Below are 25,931 nucleotides of genomic sequence, written 5' to 3'. Positions count from 1 at the left end.
ATATTGCACTGGTAATCTCGTTTATTCCTAGCTCACTAACTATACCCAAAGTTTCCTAAGCTCTTACTGTTATAATCTTATTTGGTCAATTGGTCGTATTGTTTATCCTTAAATGTTCAAATTTTGCTTCAAAACCCAATATATTATTTTGCAGTAATGCGCAAAGTTGCTAAATACTAATTTTATGTAAATGCATTTGTTGATCATTGTTTACCCACACCTTAAAACAAGATGTTTCCAGCAACAGATTTCTGAGATTTTTTTTCATCTCGAGGCTTCCTAATCCTAAATCAGTACTTAACTTTGTGACTATTGATAGGGTTCCAGAATGTAAGCAATGCCCTCTAGTTTCAGCACAACTAAATCTAGGTAAATGCTATTTTTTTCGTTGCAATATTCGATATTTTCATTTAAACTATGTTACAGTGTCCCCTTTCCTCTCCTGCTTGGATTAGTGCTCCGTTAACTTTGTGTTTCAGCAAATTTGAAAGATGAGAACCAATTCAAAAACCATTACATACTTTGCTTATTACTGAGAGGCTATTTAAAGAGAAAGCAAATTTTGTACTAGAAATGGCCAGGTTTTAAAAAAGCAGCAACTATTTTTGCATTCTCATGAAATCTTTTAGATCAGCTTGACAATCATCAAATTTTGAAATATGATTTCCTATTGCCAGAGTAAAGGCTCATTTTTACAGCATCACGAAGCAATGTATTTCTTCCTGCCCTACCACCCGCACTCTGTCCACTGTCCCGAGGACGCGCCGGGCCCGGGAGCCGGCACCTACCTGGGGGCGGTCGCAGTTTGGAGCCGGGTGCTTAATAAACCAAAGCTCACCCTGTCACTCCTAACAGAGAACAAAACGGAGAAGGAGTTAAGGAAGGAAAGGCAACCGGGCTGGCCTCTTCCTGCAGCGTCAGGCAGGGGCCGCGGCGGCTGAACACCTTCTCTCCGCAAGTCCGTTACCTGCCAGGACAGGAGGCCCCGCCCCCTGCCCGCACCCCCCCAACCCCCACCCCCGGCCCGCCTCTAGTGTCTTGTTTCTCTAGCCTGGAGTCATCCGATTTCTCGGTGGCCCCGCTGCGGGGCGGAAAAAAAATGCTGGGTTTGCCATGAGTGCATGCGCGGGGACGTAGGGGGGGGCGTGGCGTTGCTTGGGGGCGTGGCGTTGTTTAGGGGCGTGGCGTGCGGGGTGTGCCCGGCGGCCTTCAGGGGCGCGTGCGCAAGGCGCATGCGCTTCCTGTGGCGCCGCAGTTAGCAGAAGGTGAGGGAGGTGATGGCCACGTTCTTCGGGGAGGTGGTGCGGGCGCCTTGCCGAGCCGGGACCGAGGACGAGGAGGAGGACGAGGAGGGGAGGCGGGAGACGCCTGAAGACAGGGAGGTCCGGCGGCAGCTGGCGCGGAAGAGGTGAGGTCCCGGGCGCGGCGGCGCGGTTGGCGGCCGCGCTCTGCCCGGGCGGAACCGGCCCCGGGCGTGGAGGCGGCGGCGGGCTCGGCGGAGGGGCGGCTTCTCCCTTCGTGCCGCGTGGGTGCCGCTCGCTCCCTGCGGGCGCGGTGCGTCTCCCGGTGCGCGGGTTCGCCTGTCTGGCTCTTGGACGTCAGACGACTCTTGAAACTTCGTTCCCCGCCCCGCACTTCAGTTAACGTTCTCTGTCAGTAGCAGATGGATAGATAGGTTTTTTTTTTTTTTAAGTACTATTTCCAAACACAGAAATTGGAGAAAATAGTAAAATAACAGTTTCGCCCCTTCCAGTCACGTAAATTCAACAGTTATGAGGCTTTTGCCACATTTTATCTCCCACCACCCCTGAGGTGAGAGCCCCAGTCGCCGTGGCCTTTCACGCCTGCAGTTTTCAGACTGCGTCTCAGACGATCTAGGAATTTTCTTACGAATGCTGTCACCACCCCGACACAATAATACTTTGGGGATACTATTTAGTAGCCAGTCCATGATCAGGTTTATCCAGTTGTCTCAGACATGGCATTTTGCAGTGGGTTTCTGTAAATCAGAATCCTGCCAAGGCCCACATTTTGTCTCTAGCTTACTTTCACTTAGGGCAGCCCCCCTCCTTTTTCACCTCTGCCGAGAGACTGATTGTCCTGTAGGGTGTCCCACGCCGGCTCTAGATTCGTCTGCTCGCCTCCTCTTGGCGTCATTTGTGCAGACGTGTGTCCATCACCTGCGTTTCCTGTAAAGGGAATTTCCTTCTAGAGCCTTGGTCAGGGTGCTGCTGGCAGCAGTGCCTCGGAGATGGTGCTTGCTGTTCGTTAATGCACGCTATGCCCGGTCGTCCTACTTTTAGGGCTGCTGAGATGCATTGATCAGCGTGTCAGCTGGACAGCCTGGTCCCTCCGGTCCAGTTCCTCATGAACTTTGCATCGCATGCTTTTACCTGTTAGTCGACGTTGACTGAATCCATTAGCTCCTTAGGATTATAATTATGTTCTTTATAAAATTAAAGTTTGCATTTTACTTACTACAAAATCACACATACAGTATCCTCTTTGTCATAATAAGTTACTAAGTATGTTTAAATTGCTTTAGATATGTCTTTTGTTTCTCGTGTTAGGGAGGTGCGGCTCCTTCGAAGACAAACAAAAACATCTTTGGAAGTTTCTCTGCTGGAAAAATATCCTTGCTCCAAGTTTATAATTGCTATAGGAAATAATGCAGTAGGTAAGTGGAAATGGTTTTGATTACACATTTTGTTGAAAGCGCAAAATCTGAAGTTACTTATGTACTCCATCATAAAAGATTTCAAATGTCTGTTACCTTTGCAGAAAAAGTCATAGCTGAGTAACTGTATCTGACTGAAATCTGTCCCTGCTCATGTGGCCCTGTTTTTGTTTTTGGTTTTTTTTTTGGTTAACTTAAAAAATAAGATTTAAAGGGAATGTTCTTGGCTTCAGGAACTTACAAACTCAAGAACGCACTGTTTCCAGTGTCCAGGTTTCCTTACGCTTCTCTGCCTGTTTTGCCTGGGAGGGACAGGAGGCATGTGCACACGGCTCCCTGGTAGCAGCGGCTCTTGAATGTTTTTGAACTAACAGGTTCCTTTGAGAACATAATGAGAACTCTAAAAATAACAATTATTATCGCTACATTTTTCAGTACTTAATCTCTGAGATCTTTAGATGCATGAATGCATTTAATAGGTTAAAGTCAGAAGGGTGAAGAGTTCAGCTAGAACAGCACACACACGCAGGTACAAGGACACAAACCTGTGTAATTTTCGGGGGTTCGCGGGCTCAGAGGAGAGCCTTGGAGAACTCCGGTTGAGGTTTATTGCCCTGGAAGGCATCCCTAGTGCTGGTACGTGGTAAGTAACTGCTGACTCATTTACATAAAGTTCTCCTGGCCTGATGTTTTCCAGAAGAGTGTTACATGGTGAGATTATGGTCAAGTCTGTCCCTAAAACTGTCTTCTCAGTTCCTGGTTCCAATATTGTCTGTACTCAGGGCAAGGCCTTTACCTTCTTGAGACCTCAGTTTCCTTTTCTGCAGGATGGTGGTGTAAGGCTGATGGTCTTGAATGGCTCTTTTAACTCTTAAGATTCTAGAATAACTTGGATTTATTTTTTAGTGAATAGAAAGTGCCACTTGTGGAACCAAACACTAACTTATGTGAATTATTTTTCACAGCATTTGTGTCATCATTTATCATGAACTCAGGAGTCTGGGAAGAAGTTGGTTGTGCTAAACTCTGGAACGAATGGTGTAGGACAACGGATACTATACATCTGTCCCCAACAGAAGCTTTTTGTGTGTTTTATCATCTAAAATCGAATCCCTCGGTATGTGGGACCTAACTTGTATGTTCATGTAGTAGGTACCTAGGCATCCTTTATGTACTGTTCATGTGAAGTCCTTGTTCCTTAGTGTCTGCTTTTGGGCTGAGGAATTCTGCCTGTAGGCAGTGGTAGTAACCCCACTTTTTTGTTTGTATAAATATTAATGTGACTTGTACAGTGTGTTGGTAAACTTCTGAGGAAATTGTGAGATAAATTTTTTAGAAACAAACCATAAACATTAGATATCTAAACCTTGCCTTTGTTCAAAAAATTATTTAAGCTGGCAACTTTAAGCGTGTTCACACTGTAGAAGCAGGGAGTCCTGCTTTGTGGCTGTTTACCCAGGATTTAACCAATGCCTGGGACATCCCAGAAACTCAGTTAATACTGAACAAAATGAGTGCCTTATGCATTCTATATACAGTTCTGTTGATGTCAACTTTTCATCCTAATCTGATTCATCTGGATTTTTTAAGTTATAAAAGATACTCTGTAGCTGGTGCTGAGTGGTTTCATTGGATCACATTTTCCTAATCTTAACCTTGGTTCCATTCAGGGAAAGCAGCATCTTGGGGCAGTTTGGGAGGCAGGTCAGGCAGGTGAGGTAACCAGGCAGGTGATGTATGTCTCCGCATCTGCTTGTCTGACAGAGCACCTGTCACAGCTGCTGAACGCTGGGTCAGGGGCCAGGGGCAGGGCTCGCACAAGGGAAGAAGTCAGTAGTCCCCTAATCTTATAATGTTGCTTATCTCAAACAGTAAGGACCGAATGTTAGCCTTGGGAACTGCAAAACTTGCTTTCATAAGACTTACAGTTTGTTCCTGTAACATGTGATCTAAAGTTACTGAAGTTTACATAAAGATTTTTGTAAACATCCAGTATTGTAGGAAATAAATAGTAAGGAAGCTAAGCATGTTCTTTATCTGATCCTTAATGGAAAGTGTTCACTCTCGAATAGACTGTGAAGGTCAAGTAGGAGAAATTTCTGTTACTGCGTTTAGTTATGCCATTGATTGGTTAGGTGTCTCTTGCTTGTTCAGAACCCATGTGTGTAGCTGACTGTATATCCAGTCTTCTCCCCTCCCCTGTCCCTGGGCCCCTTTTTTCCCTCTTGTGCTTCCTTTGTGTTGTTAAGTGTTAGTGTTTCTGGCAATATTTTAATGGAAGACATGGTTGACTTCTCTGGATAATAACATCCCATGAGCATTAATAATCAGGAATCTCATTCTTTGATGGCAATGTGGCATTGCAAGTTTTTTAACTTCGAGCGTATGGCCTGGAACTTGGTTTCTAAAATACCATCTTCACAGACATCATTACTGTTTTAGGACACTGCTTGGGCTGAGGTGCTGTCAGGCTGCTTTCGTTTCTCTGACAGCACCTCATGTTTTTGTAATGCTTTCTGAGTTTGGTCTGCACAGTGTGTGACCCCAAGAAGGGCAGCAGGACTGGTACTGTCTGTTTTATAAAGAGGATTCTGGTACTATTCACTGGTGGTATCTTCAGAGTCTCCAGTGCCGGCCCTCGTGGTTGCTCTCAGTGTGCACTTTATTCTGATGCTAATCACAAGTAGTGGCTTGATTCTTAAATTTTAAATTTCAAAGGAAAATAAATACGCCAATAGCAAATAAAGCAAAACAAGTGTTATCCAAAGATTGTATTAGGATTCACATGATACGTATGTGATGACAGTTTGGAGCGTGTGTAACATTTATTTGACCTGATGAAGAACTTGGGATATGATTTGCAGGTTTTGCTCTGTCAGTGCAGCTGCTACGTCGCTGAAGATCAGCAGTTTCAGTGGCTGGAAAAGGTAAGAGAGACGAAGCCTGGTGGCTGGTGAGACTGCAGGGGCTGCCACCTTACAAGGTTCAGTGTCTTTACACTTAAACCTATGTAGCCAGATACTGAAACGGAGGAAATACTTGCTTTTTCCCTTAAAAATATTGTGGGAATTTGTCACAGGATACAAAGAATAAAAGGACTCATTTGGCAGATGTAATCAGAATGTGCTGAAAGTTGTGGGTCATAGAAACATAAAACAGTTGGATTTTTCCCTTATTATTTTGTTTGAAATTATCCACATGAAACAGGCTTTATATATATATATATATATATATATATATATATATATATATATATATATATATATATTTTTTATGGAAGTGTAGTCAGTTTACAATGTTGTGTCAGTTTGTAGTGTACAGCATAATGCTTCAGCCATAGAAGCAGGTGTTTTGTAGATAGATACTACAATTAAGTCCCTAAGCAATAGGAATTTGGTGTACACCTATTTGAAACTAGACTGGTATTCTTAGAAACATTTAGTAAAAGTTATTAAATGCATTATATTAAATGAGGAATTGTTTAATAAGACCTGTGAACCTTCTGATGGTAGTTTGTGTGATTTTATGTGTGTATTTTTCTAGAAAGTCTGTAGCTTTCAGCAGATCTCAGAAGGGTAGGCAGCTATTGTTTTAATTTGTACTGTGAATGTAGAATGTTTTATTATTTTTGTAGTATGGAACAGCTTTTCTCCTCCTGACTTGAAAAAATTTAAAATTATCCATTTCCAAAACAAAAATTTTTAGGTTTTTTCCCTGGAGATAATACTCTTTGGGGCCCTCTGCTGTTTGGTTCATGTCAGCCACATAATCCTGATAATCGCACACAGTTGAACAGAATTGTCAAATGTTTTGGCTTCAGACTATAAGTGTTTTAGGGAGGATGGTAAATCAGGCCTTGTGAGTGATGTTGTATCTCTTAGGACGCACCTGCTGGTAAATGTGTACGGTGTTAACTTTTGTGTTTATTTGCAGAGCTGCACAATAATGAAAGTAGCCTTATAAATCATTTATGATACATAATATAAAATTTTCTGTTCCCTGCCATTTTCTTCTCTTCATAAAATATTTTCAAACGAGGCGCAGTGACCTAAAATCTATTCCTTTTTTCCTTAAAAGATGGCTGCTTTTTTTCACGTCACCGTAGATTTTAAAAGCTGGAAGCGTCCTCAGATACCCATGACATACCAGCTTAGGAGGACATTGAGGCCTCGAGTGCTTGAAACTTGCCTACAATTGAAATAAACTTAAAATGTATTTAAGAATCATTTACACTGATACAACACTGTTATGAATGCAGCTTGCAAGAGATGGTCTTAGCAGCATCTTTAGTACAGTGTTCTCGGGCCCATCAATACATGCATTAGAGAAAGGGGGACACTTTCTGTTGCTGATACAACACTAGTCTAAATTAGGGTTCTTAGAGGTATCTGTGTTAAAAGAGATCTTAATCACGTCACTACATCCAATAAAGAGTGGGTGTCACTTCCATTCACTGCAACACTGTTCTCAATACTGTTTGCAAGTAGCGCTCTCAGAAAGGAAACAAACCAGAACAAAACGGAAAGAATCATTTGCAGCTGTCATTGGCGGGAGGCGAGGGCGCGCACTAACAGGTGCTCATGGCTGAGTGACCGGCTTGCCTGTGGGTGGCATCCCTGGCTGCTGTTACAGCTGCTCTGCTGTCTTCGCTCCTGACTTCCTTAACTGCAGGTCACACTCCCTCAGGCAGCTGGTCTGTCCTTAGTTCACAGATGAGGACAGTGACTGGGAGAAGGTCACCCAACCGGAAGGTGACAGAATTAAGATCAAACCCAAGTGAGGGGGTGGCAAAGTGTGGGTTCTGTTTCTCTGTGGGCACTTCCACCCCTGTGAGGCATGTGTATCCTGTGAGTGGTGTTAAGTAAACAATTGGAGGGATGTTTCTATTCCAGGACAAAATTACATGTGTATTTTAACTTGCAATCAATTTTGTATTAGGTTTTTGGCTCATGTTCAAGGAAGAATATGCAAGTAACTGTTCTCACGTGTCGACACGTTACTGACTATAAAACTGCAGAATCAACTAGCAGCCTTCACACTCCTTTCCTGAAAGCCCTAAAAACGCAGAATTTCCGAGAGCCGCTGTGCTGTTCACTGCTAGAACAACCGAATATTGTGCATGACCTTCCTGCTGCAGGTGGTGTCACAGTTCGCAATGTGTACATGACGTCTTGTTCTTGCTTTGTTTTTAGTTCTTTCTTTGACTGGTGGAGATCTTTCTGAGCTAGTTTGTTAATGATGGTTGATACCAATGTATTGCTGGTAATCCTCAGCATCTATAGTTGCTGGACTTTTTATCTGGTTTGAGTCTTAAAACTTTCCAAACAGTTATCATGTGAGAGCAGCTAAGAGTTATTAACTCTTCAGAGCTTCAGAGTTGCTGTTTCTTTTTGGCCTCTGATAACTCATCATGCAAGACAGTGTTAGACATAAATTACTGTATATGAAAAGTTGGTAAAGAGTGTTTTAATTGTCAAAATAGAAGTTTCAGATACTGAATTTTGGTAGTTGCTTTTTAAAAAAGTAATTTATTTTATTTTTTGATGGAGGGACTGGGGATTGAACCCAGGACCTTGTAGATGCTAAGCGTGTGCTCCACCACTGAGCTGTGCCCACCACCTCACCCCCCCGGAATTGTGGTGGCTGCTTTAATAGTTTATTTTTAATTCCTGTTACCAGTTATACCCTGACATCATATCAAATTATGATTGTCACTTTTCAGTGGTTAATGTGTTATCATACAGAATTCATTGTTTTGTTTTTTTAAGAATTTAAAAATGTTTTTTAGAATTCATTGTTATTAACAAGTAATAGGTTTTTTTAATTTTAGATGTTAAGTTTACCAGAATAAGTGGCTAAATATTTTACATTATACATTATATCTTTATTATTTACTTTACTTTAGTCCACAAAATTTTAATCCTGTAGCTAACATAAATGTGTCTCTGCAGTATGTTCAGGAAATGCAAAATAAACATAATACTTGCAGAAGCAAGAGATTACTTAGGAAAATAAATTGGCTTTGAAAGAAAATATGCATTATAATTGGTTCAAAATGGCAATAAATGCTTTAAGAGAGACAACAGAGACAATTATTTTTAAAAGCAACCTTTATGATTTAGAGGTGTTTAATTTTAAAATCATACAACAGAAAATGTAAGTGATTTTTTCTCTTGTATATTCATAGTTCTGAGTTATTGTCAAGTATGGAAGATCCCTGCAGTGCTGTACCTGTGTTACACTGATGTGATGAAGTTAGACTTGATTACAGTGGAAGCCTTTAAGCCTGTACTTTCATCCAGAAGCCTGAAAGGTTTGGTTAAGGTAAGGATTTATCTCATTGACTTAATAGCTGAGTTATTATAATGAACTCAATAACAAACATGAACGTGTGGTGTGCGTGTAAAACCTAAGCAGCATGTGGAGCACCTTTTTTCTCTAAATAAAGGTCTGGCAGTTTGATTGTCACCCCTTCTTCCAGACACACTTCTGTAACTTGGAGAATGTTTTGTTCATGTCTTGTCACGATAGAGCAGTGCTGTAAATCCCAGATGTCTGTGTTGAAATGTGGTTTCACTGTTCGAGAAGTTTCTGTAACTGATTGATTTGGAAGGTATAATTTTTGAGAAGGCATTTTTGAGCACAGTGTGGGTCAGATTACCTTCGTGTTTATTCACTTAATTTTGCATGGCACTAGATGTGTGAAGATGAGATAAGCCTGTCCCCTGCTCTCAGTTTGTATGTATCTGTGGGCTCTTTCCCCAGAAAAATCACTGCAGATGTTTTTGTCATATAACTAATTGGCCATGAGGCAATTTTGCTGTGAATAATAAAAAATAAAAGAGGGACGTTAAAAAGGACATAAGAATGAGAAATAAATAACAAAATTAAAAACATTTTCACTGCATAACTAAATGTCTAAAAGACAGTTTTGCCTTAAAAGATAAAATAACGGAAAATAAGAGGGACGTTAAAAAGGAGATAGTGAAACAAAAGGAATGAATAACAAAATTAGAAAGATTTTATTGCAAAATACTAAATATTTGAATACATTTAAATGTGCATAGACTTATGACAGTACTGTGCAAACAACCGGTTTTATTTTGTGGATTGTGCCTAAGCGCTTGACTTCCGAGTTGATCATGTATATACATAGATATATTGGCTGGTTGGTTCTGCTCTTCTTTCGGCGTTGCACTTTTTCTTTTTCGCTAAAATTTCTTCCTTAAGTGCGGGATCCGTTTCCATCCTGGGGTGCATATTTGTAACCTGAGGGTTGTATCATTGCCTTGTGAAACCTATTGTATGTACCTCGTTGTTCTTGGCCTGCTGTCACATGTGCATCAGTAGACGTTCTGAAATTCTCTGGGAAGCGAGGGCTTAACTCTGCACTTTAAAATCACTGACAGATTTGTAAACTGATATGCAGTCATTTTCTGGTGGAGTATGTGGTCTGGCTTCATACTCTCTTATTTTGCACTTCCAGTAAGTTTTAGCACGGTATTTTCTATCAAGTCTATGGACATAGTTGTTATGAACCACTGTTTTAAGACGCCAGGCCTGCTGGTCATTGTGGACACCACCAGGAGGGCTCAGATTCATGTGACGTCAAGGTGGGAGTGCTGCGTCAGTGGAGCAGTGAAACCAAACTGTCAACGGGCTGTTTCATCTTTTATGGCAGAATTGCCTGGCAGCCAGTCAGTTGTGCGCTGCGAAGGCCTTGGGGAAGTGGTGCAGCAGAGCCGTCTGCGGGAAACACGCTGGCGGTGAAGGTGCTGGAAGGTTCCGCTCGTGTCAGCGGTGCTCGGGGCCTGGGCGCTCCGGGAACACGTGGGCTTGTTCCGAGTCTCCTAAATCATCTGTCCTGTAGAGCTTAAGTCAGCTTTCAGTGTTCAGAAACATTCTTTAAAGGGAAAATTTTTTTTTTTATTGATTTATAATCATTTTACAATGTTGTGTCAAATTCCAGTGTTCAGCACAATTTTTCAGTTATTCATGGACATATACACACTCATTGTCACATTTTTTTCTCTGTGAGTTATCATAACATTTTGTGTATATTTCCCTGTGCTATACAGTGTAGTCTATTCTACAATTTTGAAATCCCAGTCTATCCCTTCCCACCCTCCACCCCCCTGGTAACCGCAAGTCTGTATTCTCTGTCTGTGAGTCTATTTCTGTCCTTTATTTACGCTTTGTTTTTGTTTGTTTGTTTTTGTTTTTGTTTTTTAGATTCCACATATGAGCGATCTCATATGGTATTTTTCTTTCTCTTTCTGGCTTACTTCACTTAGAATGACATTCTCCAGGAGCATCCATGTTGCTGCAAATGGCATTATGTTGTCGGTTTTTATGGCTGAGTAGTATTCCATTGTATAAATATACCACATCTTCTTTATCCAGTCACCTGTTGATGGACATTTAGGCTGTTTCCATGTTTTGGCTATTGTAAATAGTGCTGCTATGAGCATTGGGGTGCAGGTGTCATCCTGAAGTAGATTTCCTTCTGGATACAAGCCCAGGAGTGGGATTCCTGGGTCATATGGTAAGTCTATTCCTAGTCTTTTGAGGAATCTCCACACTGTTTTCCATAGTGGCTGCACCAAACTGCATTCCCACCAGCAGTGTAGGAGGGTTCCCCTTTCTCCACAGCCTCTTCAGCATTTGTCATTTGTGGATTTTTGAATGACGGCCATCTGACTGGTGTGAGGTGATACCTCATTGTAGTTTTGATTTGCGTTTCTCTGATAATTAGTGATATTGAGCATTTTTTCATATGCTTTTTGATCATTTGTATGTCTTCCTTGGAGAATTGCTTGTTTAGGTCTTCTGCCCATTTTTGGATTGGGTTGTTTATTTTTTTCTTATTGAGTCGTATGAGCTGCTTATATATTCTGGAGATCAAGCCTTTGTCGGTTTCACTTGCAAAAATTTAAAGGGAAAATTTAAATAACTTTCTTTAACGTTTCCATTTCTTGCTCTGAACATGATGATTTGCGGGCGGGGTTGGAAGAGTGCTGTTTTCCTAGTGACCAAGTACCGTCCTCCTGGGTCACTGCGTAGTTTCTGTCCATTGAAAGTGTTGTTTGGGTAACCATGGGGAGTTCTCTCAAGTGCCCGCTGTGTGGACCCACAGTGTCTCGTGGGCCACAGCCTGGAGGTGGCGCAGGTGGCCGTGGCGCCAGCCAGGGTCGGGGGGAGCAGCGGCCAAGGTTAACCCGAGGAGAGGCTCCCGGGAAGGTGGCCATTCAGCTACACTTGGCAGATGGGGGCTCCTAGTGGGTAGGGCTGTGCAGAGGGAGGCAACGTGAGCACGAAGTGGGCACGTTCCGGGCGCCTGGGGAGAGTGGCGTGAGTGTGGGTGGGAGTGGGGTGCAGAGGGAAGTGAGTTCACATGGGAGGGGTGCGCCGAGTGGCACGTCATGTCCCTCTAAGGCCCTCAGACCCCTGGGGAGGCCCTGGGGTCACACCTGTTCGGGCAGCGCTTGGACCAGGGGTCGGCTCGCTTGGATGTTGTGCCTTTTGAGCGTGGAGCTGAGAGGCCGGCTGGCTCCGCTGGCTGCACTTCTTTGCTTATGTCTCGATAGCGTAGGGACTGGCCTGTGTGCATTGCTTCTAACTGAGTTCCCAACCTCAATATTTCAACAGCTTTTTTCTCTCCTTCCAGAATATTCCCCAGAGCACAGAGATACTGAAGAAATTGATGACGACAAATGAGATTCAGAGTAACATTTACACATGATTCTGAAGATTGTTTTGTAGTGTATCACCCATCCATTCGTTTAAGGGGAGCAGCGTGCAGTGTTTTGTAGGTTACTTTTTTCAGGGAAGTATTTTGAGGGAGTGAAAAACAATAAACTTACCTTAAATTCCTTGTAGTTTTAGTTCCTTTTTTATGGTGGTACTGTTCACAACTGAAATAAGCCATTTTTTTATCCACTAGGTGGGAGTATTGTTTTGTTTGAATATTTTAAGGTAATATAGTTAAATTGCTAAAAAGCTACAGATACCAACAGGTTTATTAATATGTCAAAATATATACTTGAGTGCAAAAATTCTGTATGGTTTGTGAAAGTTGATGATCTATGGGTGATTCTTTTTTTTTAATCTTTATTTTAATTGAAGTATAGTCAGTTTACAGTTCTGTGTCAATTTCTGATGCACTGCATGTTTCAGTCATACATACACATACATTTATTCCTTTTCATATTCTTTTTCAGCAAGTTACTACAAGATATTGAATACAGTTCCCTGTGCTATATAGTAGAAAATTCTTGTTAATCTGCTTTATATATTGTAGTTAGTATGTGCAAATCTCAAGCTCCCAATTTATCCCTTTCCACGCCTTTCCCCCCGACCCTGGTAACCATAAGCTTGTTTTCTATGTCTGTGAGTCTGTTTCTGTTTTGTAAATAAGCTCATTTGTGTCTTTTTTTTTTTTTTTTTTTTTTTTAGATTCCACATATGAATGACATCATATGGTATTTTTCTTTCTCTTTCTGGCTTACTTCACTTAGAATGATGATCTCCAGGTCCATCCATGTTGCTACAAATGGCATTTTATTCTTTTTTATGGCTGAGTAGTATTCCACTGTATAAATGTACTTTGGGTGTCCTAGGATGTCTCATCCATGGTATCAGGCCTGAAGTTCAGAGTCTTGTAACCTAGGTAAGGTCTAGATGCATCTTCTACAGAAATCTACCAAGTAAAAAGACAAGTTGTCTGCTCACTACACACTCAGTGCACACTGGTGAGAAAGGGACAAGCCATCTGCAAGAAATGCTTTCATTTGAAGAGGCAAAGACTGGGACACAGAGGGTAGGTGCTGGTCTGTACCAGTTCTGAAATTCCACTGGGCAAATAGTGCCCAGCTGCCTCCCCTGGTGAGAGGTACTCCTTGACAAGGCCCAGTTTCTGTTCTCTGACAGCCTCTCCAGTCTCATTCTTGGCCCTTTTCTAAGGCTTTGTTTTTCATCACATGCCTTGCCCAGTCTCAAAGAAATGACCTTTGTTAGCTGAGTAGCATTCTGATCCATAGAAAGATGAGCACCTGAAATACCACACCCTTAAAAACACTGTGGGCTTTCTGTGTATCTGATCACAGTCCACTGCATGCGCCAAATATCACATTGTTAAGAATTGTGAAGGATTAGGGATTTTGCTGACTTGCAAACTTAGAGGTAAGTCTGCCGCAGTTTCCTGCATCCTGGTATAGACACAAGGCTCTGGGGTAGGACTTTATTATAGCATAGCAAGAAGTGTGTGCTTCCTATTGGTGTCAGCTCCTCCTGTCCCCCGGTCCCTTGAGGAGGAGGCAGAACCATCCAGGTGGATACTGTGCTCGCAGTGGGTCTGCCTCACAGCTGAGGACTCTCAGGCTTTGGGAATCCAAATCTATGATGGCAAGCAAACCTGCCTTTTCCCTGCAGGAAATGCTGTTCTACTAGACGTTAAGCAAATCTGCCCTTTGCTCCTGGAGACAGTTTCTATCTTCTAAGACTGCTCTATAGACGGCCTTGAGAAGATAGCATCTCTGCTCTCAGCAGGTGCAGAAATGTGAGACCCCCAAGGACTTCTCCTTCAGGAATATTCACTCCTTGTATCTACACCACCCCACCAGCCACTGATCCATCTGACAAATAGGATTTGCTAACGGCTTAGATGTAGGAGCCAGGGTGAACCCCCAGGTCTGAGTTCTGAGCAATTGGAAGAATGGAGTTGCATCAGCTGAGGTGGAGGATGCTACAGGTTAAGGAGGGAAGCCCACTGTGGTTGTAGGTATAAGTTTGAGATGTCACTAGCTGTTCAGGTGGAGATACTGCGTAGGCACTTGGATATACAGCCTGGCGTTTGGGAGACGTCCCAGCTGGTGGCTACAGATGGGAGTCATCTGCAAAGGGACTGGTGCAGTGGGGCTGGGTGAGATCGCCAGTCAATGAGCGCAGGGCACCAAGGGATGAGTCCCGAGGCCCTGCAGTGTTGGTGGTCAGGGAGGCCGCAGGTGCCCAAGAAACACCCCCAGGAAGGTGGGATGGAGCCAGGAGACCATGGTTTCCAGGACGTCTGTGAAGAAGGTGCTTGAAACAGGAGGGATTGTTTATCTGGGCGCCATACTGCTGACACATCGAGAAAGATGAGGACCGATGCTTTATGGTTGGATTTATCAGTGTTGTGGTTGGTTGAATGAGTTATGTGTTCTTTCCTTTGCTAAGATTAATGAAGAGTAACAGATCAATACTTATTTTGAGATTTAGAATTTGTAGTTCTATTCATGCCCTTAGATCACCAATGGGAAGAGGGGCGGTTTCTGGAGAAAAGTCAATAGCAGAATGCACGTAATTTACCTCTAATTTTGACTCCTCTACTTTCAATGCAATGGAGACTCATTTCTGAGTTGTGTTCAAGTCTTGCGATCTTCGTTTGGGCAGGGGAAGGGGCAGAGAGAAGGGAAGGTGCACGAAAGATGAAAAGAGAAAAAGAAGTGGGTACTGTCTCTGAAGCTGCCTGGAATTCTGGTGTTTTAGGAAGGCGGGGTGAGTAGTGTGGCATGGATTCCATATTGGGACTTTCCAGATCAATCAGATTTTAAGAACTCAGCTAGGTCCAGCTTGGCTGAGAGCCTCTGGTAACAGGAGGAACTCAGTTTGCAGCCACGCCATCCACAGCTGTGCAGCTCCTTGATCTAACAGCCCAACTTTAGAACATCTCGGTGCTGGTAATCCAATCTGTGGCCCCCCCGCTCCCATTAAATACAGGCACCACAAACATTTTTGAATGTGAAAAAATATCTCCAGCGCCTATCTGGTGACCTGTTTAACTAAGAACTGTCTGGCATTGCTTAAATAGACTCTGTTACGACCACAAAGAGAAGCCTTGTCTCAGCATTCTCTGCAAATTCTATTTGATCCTTCATGAAACAGTGTGGCAATGTCCCTCTTTGTTAGTGCCTCAGAAAAGGAGAGGAGGGGGAGGTGAAATCATTCTGATGATTGTGAACATGTCTTGCAAAGAGGATCTTGAATTCCCTGCAGATTTATCTGTGCTGTCTTGGGTTTCACTCCAGCGCATCCACTCAAGGGGGTGGAAGGGGATGGTTTTCAGTGAAGCTTGCTTATTTAGGAAAAGGACAAACAGAACGAACTAAACCTCCCTCTCCTTTCTCCATCCTCAGTGCCATTTGGAGATGCATTTAGTGCCCGTTTACCTGAATTCCATCCTAAAAAGAAACTACTGAATTAACCAGAGAAGGGGACCAGTGCTTGTTAAATTGTCACCATGTACTTGAAATTGCCTAGACAGGGTTATATCTGTCATTTCATATCATTCTTGAAGCGGGTCTGGGAAGAGACTATTTTACCATACAAATAGGTTGAGCAGGACAGCGTCAGACCCTGGGAAGCAGTGGATTCAATCCTGCAAACCTGCCTGTCTGGGGCTGGGAAGGTGAAGTTCTGGGGCCTCAATGTTGGCACCACCTAGCAGACTGGAAACCCTGTGGCCCCCGGAGACTGGGCTCAGCTTTGCAGGATGGGAAACAGTCCAGAAGAACCAGGTTCCCACTTCGGCAGCTCCATTTCAGCCACAGCTGCTGGAACTGGGCATGGAGTGGCAGCCTTGGGCTGGGCCAGGCCAACACGCGTAAGGCTCTCAAGTCTCGTGGTCTGTCTGAGGTCTGCCTGTGTGTTTCTGTTGTTGAACCCAAGTTCATGTGCCTGACACAGTGAGGTCAAACACTGAAACATTGAAGTCTGGAGCAGAGAAAGGTTTACTGCAGGGCTGAGCAAGGAGAACAGAAGACCTGTATTCCTGATGAGTTTCAGAGAAGAATTTTTAAAGGCCATGTGTGTGTGTGTGTGGGGAGGGGGTATCCCAGGGTGTCTGAGCACCTCGTGCACAATTCTCTGGTTGATGGTGAGGTAACAAGGTGGTGTCACAGGGGTTAATGTCATCAATCCTCAGGCTCTAGGTCATCAAACAGTTAACTTCTTAAATTTGGTGGGGTTTTAGTATCTGTAAAGCAACTCAGGAATGTGTATCAGATATTGTTATCTAGGTACTTCAGGGAGGAGCTAAAGATTCTGTGACTGCTGCATGGCTGATTTAATGTTCAAATTGTTACCAGTTCTCCTGGCCCAGCTGCTGCTTTGTCACTATGTGTTCACATCCTTTTCATTAATTCCTGAGCCAGGGTTTGGTGACTCGGGAGGTCTGGAAGAGACGACAGCTTTCCTGCAAATGAGAGGCAGGCCGAGGACATGGAGGGAGGGGTCTGTAGCAGGAAGGCCACACAGGGTCCTGCTCAGTTACATTCCCATCACAGGCTCCTGCGGTCCGTGTGCTCTTAGCTTGGATCTGGCCCTTGCGACCCTCCTCCCTGCGTCTGAATTTAAGTCCCTGTCAGGAACCCATTTCCTGCTGCACCCAATTTGAAAGCTGTGGGCAGGAGGCTGGACAGACAGAGCAAGGGTCCAAGACTCAAATCCTCCTGGAATGGGAATTAGAGGTCGTGTGGGCTGTGGCTCAGAAACCTGTCAGGCTAAGGATGTCTGCAGGTGTTTAGTTGAGGGTAAGACACACAGGCAGTCAGAGAGCTGGCGGCAGAACTGTGCTCTGGATGGCCAGATGGAACTTGGAACCCTGTCCAGTGGGCATGTCAACTTCTCCGATGAGCCCGCGGAGCTCAGCCAGGAGCTGCTGATGTGCCAAGGCGGCAGTCCCAGGGCTGGTCCACCCACTGCCTCGAGTCAGAATCCAGACAGTGTCACCGCTAGGCCTGGCCGTAGACCTGACAGTCCACGCTGAGTGCCAGCTGGCCTGGCCGTCCAGACTGGCTTCTGGGCTGCACCCAGAGAGGTGGGCTTCCTCTCTCTGGGCCCAGAACGCCTCCGACTTTGAGAGAAGGTGCTGGCCTCGGGCAGAGACCCCAGGATGAGACATTCCGGCCTGCCCTGCCCTCGGTGCAGACAGGGCCCAGGATACCTCCATGGCCTCTCACCGCCGGACTCCAAGTTCCATGAAGACCTTGCCTCACTAGGGCTCTGAGCAGCGTGTGTCTCTGCTGAGTCAAGCCCGAGCCTTTGATGTTTCTAACAAAGCAACCCGCTTTATGGGCTGGCAAGTGGCCGCCAGACTGCTAGGCGTGGCCAGTGATTGCTCAGAAATCCCACCTCGAGTTCTGCAGCAGCTGGAGTGCTGGATTTAACCACGTACTGATAACTTGGCTGTCTGCTCCATCTCTTAATATTAAAATGTGAGATTGTTCATATATTCATGTCTATACCTTGTGAAACTGATATTAAACATGACTGATACCAAAATAGCTCAAAGCATCTTAATTTCAAAGGAAGGAGGGTGATTTACATCTGAATCCTCTCAGTGGCAGTGAACTTGAAAGACATCCCAAGAAAAGGATAAGAAGCCGGGCAGTTACTGATGCAAGTTCACAGAGATGATTAGACTCTAAAGAGATGCAGTCCGGTTTATTTAAAAGATTTTAAGTGTTATTTATAACCACAAAAGCATTTCTGCTTTTGGATTCATGATCTGCTTAATTTTTTTTAATTAAATATGCTTTTTTAGAAATTGAAGTATAGTTGATTTATAATATTGTGTTAGTTTCAGTTACACAGCAAAGTGATTCAGACACACACACACATATATATGTATCTTATATATATATTTTGTATTTTCCAGTATAGGTTATTATTGTGTGTAGCGGTGTGTGTCTGTTAATCCCGTAGTCCCAGTTTATCCCTCCCTCACCCCTTCCCCTTTAGTAACCATAAATTTGTTTTCTATGTCTGATTCTCTTTTTGTTTTGTAAATAAATTCATTTGTATCATTTTTAGAGTCCACATGTAAGTGATATATGATATTTGTCTTTCTTTGTCTGACTTACCTAGTATGATCATCTCTAGGTCCATCCATATTGCTGTAAATGGCAGCATTTTACTCTTTTTTATGGCTGAGTAGCGTTCTGTTGTATATATGTACCACATCTTTATCCAATCATCTGTGGACACTTAGGTAGACACTTGGGTTGCTTCCATGTCTTGGCTATTGTAAATAATGCCACTATGAACATTGGTGTGCATGTCTCTTGCCAAATTCGAGTTTTCATCTTTTCTGGATATATACCCAGGAGTGGGATTGCTGGGTAGATTTTTGACTAAATAAATCTTTCTCTTTCTTCCTTCCTCCCTTCCTTTTCTTTCTTTTCTCTCTTTCTCCTCTCTCTCTCTCTCTCTCTCCCTCCCTCCCTTCCTTCCTTCCCTCTCTCTTTCTGTCTCTCTTTTATTTATTTGTTTGTTTGTTTGTTTATTTTTAATGGAGGTGCTGTGGGATTGAACCCAGGACCTCATGCATGCTAAGGCTCTACCACTGAGCTATACCCTCCCCTCACTTCTTTCTCTTTTTCTCCCTAGGATGCTATAGTTCCGTCAACAAACTTTCTGACTGTTCTAGAACTCACCAACCTTCTTTCAGTCCTGCTGCTCCTTGAAGCCGCTGCCCTCCCCGGTCTGGTCCTCTCCCTCTGCCCCTTCTCGAACAATAGTGTAGGTGCATGATGCAGTCCGACTACCTAGCCCACCAGGTCCAGCTCCTCCTTAACAGCCAATCGCCCCTTCTCAGATGAGCCCCGTCATAGAGAATCAGGTCTCAGGGAAGCAGAAGGCTGACTCTCTCCGCGTCGGTCTGCGCAGCCTCGGCACCCCCATTTTCTGCCCGCTACCTCTCACTGTCACGTGTGGCTCCTGTTGCTTATCAGGTTAAGTCCAAGTGTCTGGTCCACATTCAGGCTCCTTGCGGTCTAGACCCACCTTACCTCTCTCACCTTGTCTCCCTCCCTACACGCTGCCTTTTCTAAAAGCTGCCCCTGCCACTCAGCTGGGAGCTGTCTGTCCTGCCTGGGCGTGTTCACACAGCTGCAGGGCATGTAGGACTGTCTACGTGGGAAACAGAACCATCTGCACAGACCTTGACTCTAGGAAAGACCTTGGTGGGTGAGGATGATGCTCTGGGAAGATTTTGGGGAACTCATGGATGGGAGCAGAGATGTCTGTGAGTCAGAGGATGAGAACGGAAATATCAGATCACTGCATAAGTGGAGCAGCTTTGAAAATGAGGAAGGTCGTGTGTGTGTGTGTGTGTGTGTGTGTGTGTGTGTGTGTACTATGTGGATCTACTTATATAGCAGATTTTTTTTCAGTAAATATAGTAGCTGTGTTTTCATTTTCCAGATTCTTTTTTTCAAATTTTTACCCCTACCACTATTCCCTCAGTTCTGTTTCTGGACTGTTGCCCAAATCTTGGAAGCGGGTCAGTTAGTATCTATTTGAAATCACATGTGATGTTTTAAGTCTCATTTTACAGATCTTTAAGTGTGGGGAATAGTTTGTGTTCATTTAGAGATCACAATATATGAAATCAAAAGAACTATGGTTATTATTGAAATATAGTTAATGTACAGTATTGTGTTAGTTTCAGGTGTACTGATTTGACATTTGCATACATTGTGAAATGATCACAAGAAGTCTAGTAACCTTCTGCCCCGTTACAGAGGTATTAGCATTTTTGACCACATTCCTTATGCTGTATATCACATCCCTGAGGCTTATTTATTTTACATTATTTTTCTTTTAATTTTTAAAATTGAAGTATAGTTGACTTACGGTATTGTATTAATTTAGGTGCACAATATAGTGATTCAAAATTTTTATAGCTTGTCCTCCATTCATAGTTATTATAAAATATTGGCTATATTCCCTGTGCTGTACGTTATATCCTTGTAGTTTATTTTATACATAGTAGTTTGTACTTTTTCATCTCCCACTGCTGTCTTGTCCCTACCTCTCCCTCTCCCCACAGGTAACCACTAGGTTGTTCTCTAGATCTGTGAGCCTGCTGCTTTTTGTTATATTCACTAGTTTGTTGTAGTTTTTAGGTTTCACATGTAAGTGATATCATACAGTATTTGTCTTTCTCTGTCCAACTTATTTCACTTAGCATAATACCCTTTAGGTCCATCAATGTTGTTGCAAATGGCAAGATTTTATTATTTCTTATGGCTGAGTGACATTCCATTTTGTGTATATGTGTGTGTGTGTGTGTATCTGTTCATCTGTTCATGGACACTTAGGTTGCTTCCATAGGTAGACCACTGTAAACAATGCTGCCGTGAACATTCGGGTGCATGTGTCTTTTTGAAAAATAAAATAAAATAATTTAAAATCTAGGCATGAAAAATATGGTCCTCAACATTTTTATGGTCATAACACAACTAAAAAATAAAGAACTGAGGTTTGAGTCCTGATTCTATCCAAACTGTTTCAGCTTCCTGCCTTTGGGTGAATCGTTTATCAGTTCCTTTCTTTTGAGGGAGAGATAGCAGTATTTGGATTTTCGATTGCATGGGGGCCGGAGGTGGCGCCCATATTCCCCGAGCTGCTCAAGGGTCAGTGCTTACAGGAGCTGTGGGTGTGAATCTCTGCTGCAACCATTGTGGTTGTAACACGGTCTTTACTTTTCTAGGATTGGACTTGAATTTCTCTTTTGGGCCCACATTCCACCAGCAATAGGACCTAGATGGCCGTCAGTTCAAAGATGGCCCTTCCCTGGGGGGGTGCCTCCACGCGGGGGACCGACAGTGCTGGGTGTCACACTGCGCGGGCCGCCCTGTCGGGGTGCAGTAGAGCCTGCCCCACTTGCTGGGATGTCCGGGACGGTGAGGGCGGGTTCAGGGCAGCTTCTGGACACACAGAGGAGAATTCCTTTGCTCCACCTTGAAGGGGCCACTGTATTTCTTTTGTAGGTCACTTGTAAGCATGTCTGGTACAAATTCTGGCCTTGGCCACTGGGCTGGGCCCTACCTAAGGGAGGCTCCCTCTGCCCTGCTGTCATGGCTTCCCGCTGTCTCAGCCTCTGCCTCGCCCTGACTTTGGAAGTCAGGTGCACACAGGGACCCCCCAAAACACCTATGCATACTGTCTCCCCACTCCCGACCTAGATCCCCTGTGATCTCATCTCTGGGCACAGGAAGGGCCAGCTCAGACTGATCTTATAATGCCATCTGTCTTTAGGCCAAGACTTTACATTTTAGACCCGAAATGGCAGTCTGACTCCTCTGAGGCATGAAGAGGGGGTTCTGGGGAGCAGGGGGAGACACAGGGCACAGGGACCTATGAGGAAAACAAATCTTAGTCAAACTACAAAAAAATCACTAGGAGAATATTTACTTAAATTTTAGAGTTGTTTTGGGGCGGTAGGGATTTGGTAGTTTTTTGTTTTTTACTTAAATTTTTTCCCAACATTTTATAACTAGGAGGAAAAAAAAAAAAACCCAAGCCAATGAAGTATATAAAAAAGACCCACCCTGTTTTGCTTTTAAACCTGCCTGGTTTAGATCCTATTTCAGTGTGTGCATTCAGGATGCCCTGCAAATCTTTTGTTTAATCTGCATAAAGGCCCAAATTAAAGAACTAATTCCAAACCTGATCATCCATCTTCCTCTGGTCCCCGTTCAATGTGTACTTATTTCCAGGTGCTTGGGATGCAGCAGTGGGCAAGGTAGACAGTTCCTGTCCACACAGAGTTGGTGGTCAGTGAGGGGACAACCTGATGGATGCCTGGATCGGACCCCAAGAGTACCATTTCTGAACCAGCAGCCACAGGAACAGCCCCATGTGCAGATGTCATTCTCACAAGGCTAACTTCTGTTCAGGTGATTACATGTCACAGGAGCAGGAAAGTACAGGCAGTCCTCACTATTGGCGGATTCCATATGTGCGAATTCACCTATTCACTAAAGTTTATTCGTAAGCCCCAAATCAGTACTCCCAATCCTTTTTTGGTCCTTCGTGTGGCCGTGAGCAGAATAGCAAAAAATTTGAGTTGCCTCATGTCCATGATTCCAGCTGAGGTTGAACCAGGCGATGCTCTGCCTTCTTGTCTCCGCCCCACGGAGAGATGACCAGAGGATGGAGGCAGGAGTGGACAGTGATGTGTAGAGCGAGAGGCTCCGGCTCTGGGGCCAGCTGGTGAGCATCAAACCCCAACTCTGGAACCTGTTAGTGGGATGGCCTCAGGCAAGTCAGTTAATGCTTCTGAACCTCGCCTGTTTTCTCTTTTGTAAAATAAAGAAAATGGAAGCTGCCCGGATGCGTTGTTCTTAGGATTAAGGATGCGGTCTGTGGGGGACAGGATGCGGTACGGTACGCGTATGCTCACGTCTCCCGCGGGGAGCGGCCCCGCGCTCACCGTCCCGGTGTCTGTGGGGCTGTACGTGAGTGCTGACAGCGGCCGCTGCTTGGCTGAGAGGGCTCCAGCCGAGGAGGCTCTTGTTAGGTGGGCACCTGTCAGGGTGACAGGTCTGTCCCCTGAGGACTGGCGGCTGTGTGGGGTGGGAGGAGAATGTTGAGAGATGTCTTAGCTCAGCTGCACAACGAATTACCACAGACTGGGTGGTTTAAAAACAGACATTTATTTCTTCAAGTTCCGAAGGCTGGGAAGTCCAAAATCAAGATGCTGGCTGACTCGGTTCCTGGTGACTCTTCTTCTGAATTCTCCTTGAATACTCATATGAGAGAGAGAGAGAGAGAGATGAAGAGAAGGAGATGGAGAGGGGGAATGAAAGTTCTCTTGTCTCTTCTTATAAATGCACTAATCCCATCATGAGGGCACCTCCCTTGTGACCTAATGATCTCTCAAAAGCTCCATCTTCAAACACCATCACGTTGCGGGTTAGGGCTTCAACATGTGAATCTGGTGGGGACACACACATTCTGTGCATCGTAAGGAGGGAGAACCATTGCCCTGCAGGGCAGCCAGCGTGAGGAGTTACAGAGAACTATCTCTGCACTCAGCACTTGAGGGGAAATGGGAAAAAGGTGCAGAGAGGGAGATGGGAGGCTGCTGAGGATGTGTGCTTCCACGGTGTGGAGAGCAGTCCTTGGGCTACCCCGCCAGCAACACACTGCAGGAGAGTAAATCCAATTACATTTATAACTTCTTCCCTGGGTTAAAAACTGAGTTATTTTTTAAAGATATGGTTTTATTTTTCATTTTCAATTACCACTTTTCCCCCTGACTTATGGATGGTTTGGAGCTTGAAAGTACAACTCTTGGGATGCAGCCACTGCATCTGCGTCACAGCCGACAACCACTACCTTAATCCCTTCATTACCAGCGAGAGCTCTTTTCCCAAGTCTTCAGTCTTAACTGAGTGGAATATTTAATAGAATGGCTGGGTTTTGTGGCTCCCCCTTCCTCCTTCCCCTGCTGGGCTGGCCTGGGAGTCCACCGCAAAGCCTCTGGGCTGGAGTTCAGTCTCACTGCGGATTTCGCAGCGATGCTGGCCAGAACGGAGGAGAGCAGTGGTGGTCCAAAGCCTTGCTCCATGTCTGATGTTACTGGACTGAATTTCGTACTCCCCACCCCCCGCCCCAGTTTATACATTAAACCCCGAATCCCCAGTGTGAAGATTGGATTATTTAGAGATTGGGCTTCTAAGGATAATTAATGTTAGATGAGGTCATAAGGGTGGGTCCTAATCCAGTAAGAGTGGTGTCCTGACACCAGAGCTTTCTCTAGGCGTGTACACAGAGAAAGGCCATGTAAGGATACAGGGAGAAGCTGGCTGTCTACAAGCCAAGGAGAGAGGTCTCACCAGGAACTCGCCCTGCTGACGCCTTGACCTTGGACTTCCTGACTAGAGAAGTGTGAGAAAATAATTTTTCCTATTGTTTGCCCTCCCCAGTCTGTGGTATTCTGTTATGGCCACCCGAGCGGACTGACACATCTGGTAATGAAGACTGGAATCAGGGCTACTCCACCCTTGGACCCTGCAGCCTCCTCAGCCTCCACGTAGCCCTCCGCCCTTTCTGACAGGACCCAGAAATTCCCAGCTATGTGGTTTGGGTGGAATTGATCCTGATCTGTCAGAGCCAATCTGCACATTGAATTCTTTGGGCCATGGGGATTAGTTCAGGAGTGACCACATTGGCCCAGCCAGAGCAAAGCCCGGGGCTCTTCCTCAGTGACTGAGAAAAGAGAGGATCCCTCTTCTTGGATATAAATGAGGGTACATGAGCCTGGAGGCTCCTGACACACCTCACTACCTTGCGGGCTTGAGACAGACCCACAGACATTCCAGAGAAACAGAACTGGAGTTCTGGTGACATCATGAATGTCTGGCCCCAGCTGCATTGTCCTACCTCTGGACTTTTTAGTTATTTGACAACAAATCACTTTCATTGTTTTAGCTAAACGTGTTGTGTTTCTTGGGACCTTCCCCTAAACACAGCCTCCCTGGAAGTCTTGCCCGCCCACTGATCCCCCACGCAGCCTACAGAGTGAGCACTTGAGAATACAGAGCTGATTCATACCGCTTTGTAGCTTGCGTCCTTCCAGTGGCTTCCTGTTCCATTTAAGATAAAACTCTAGGGACTCCGTCTGGTAACGGCGGTGAGAGGAAGTCCAGTGACTTCCCTCTGCAGAACATAAGAACAGAATTATTCGAGACAGTCATTTCAGGTCACTGGAAAGTGACCAAAGATAGACGACAACTTGAGAAGAATTTACTCATGAAAACTGCTACAGCACTGGGTAAGCACCGCGAGTCCCTGGCCTCCTTGCCTCGAGGCATTCTCACCTCACCCGGTCTGGGTGGTGAAAACCTGTAACTCGACCAGCCGGATGTGTGGCAGATTTGATTCAGGGAGCTGAAAGAGCAGCTAGAAATTCAAGAGTGAGATCTGGGAAGTGAGAGAGCCGAAGAAGTGCACGTATGATGCCCTCGCCACGCATCCCTCACTGACTTCTAAGCCATGCAGGCGCACAGGAGCCACAGGAGGTCCAGCAGAAATCAAAAGCCTGGGAGGTGTGTGAATTTACTGCACTTTTGAGAACATCCCTCAATCCACACACAATTTAGGCACCCATTTTAGGGCTGGAGACTTACTGGCTTGGAGTGTCTGAGCATAATCTCTGCCTAAGTCATTGTCTGACTACAAAACTATGCAGCTGAAGGGGAAACTCCTACGAACTAGACCACCCCTCTTCAAAAAAAAAAAAAAAGCAGAGCTATCAGTGACAGTTGAAAGTGAGATAGATTTGAAGGTTGAATCCATGTAAGTTACTTGTCTAGTAAAAGCAAGAACCCTCAGGAGAGCAAAACAGAATCCAGAATGTCTGGTTTTAAAGAATTACCAGGCATGCAAAGAAAAAGTATTCTGCACACTTGGAGAGAAGGGGGAA

The 25,931-nt window shown here is 44.5% G+C and overlaps 1 protein-coding gene across 1 annotated transcript; it reads left to right on the top strand.

Annotated features, from left to right (window-relative positions):
- The first annotated feature begins 1,225 nt into the window (after positions 1–1,225).
- PSMG1 (proteasome assembly chaperone 1) lies at positions 1,226–12,555 on the top strand. The gene is made up of 7 exons (XM_031459712.2): positions 1,226–1,408; positions 2,571–2,677; positions 3,643–3,794; positions 5,542–5,604; positions 7,616–7,814; positions 8,865–9,001; positions 12,345–12,555. The coding sequence occupies exons 1-7, from the start codon at positions 1,278–1,280 to the stop codon at positions 12,417–12,419; spliced, it is 864 nt and encodes a 287-aa protein (XP_031315572.2). The 5' UTR covers positions 1,226–1,277; the 3' UTR covers positions 12,420–12,555.
- The last annotated feature ends 13,376 nt before the right edge of the window (positions 12,556–25,931 follow it).

The sequence above is a fragment of the Camelus dromedarius genome, chromosome 2 (genome assembly GCF_036321535.1).
Source record: "Camelus dromedarius isolate mCamDro1 chromosome 2, mCamDro1.pat, whole genome shotgun sequence".
Lineage (NCBI taxonomy): Eukaryota > Metazoa > Chordata > Mammalia > Artiodactyla > Camelidae > Camelus > Camelus dromedarius.
This window is presented reverse-complemented; position numbering and strand designations above follow the sequence as displayed.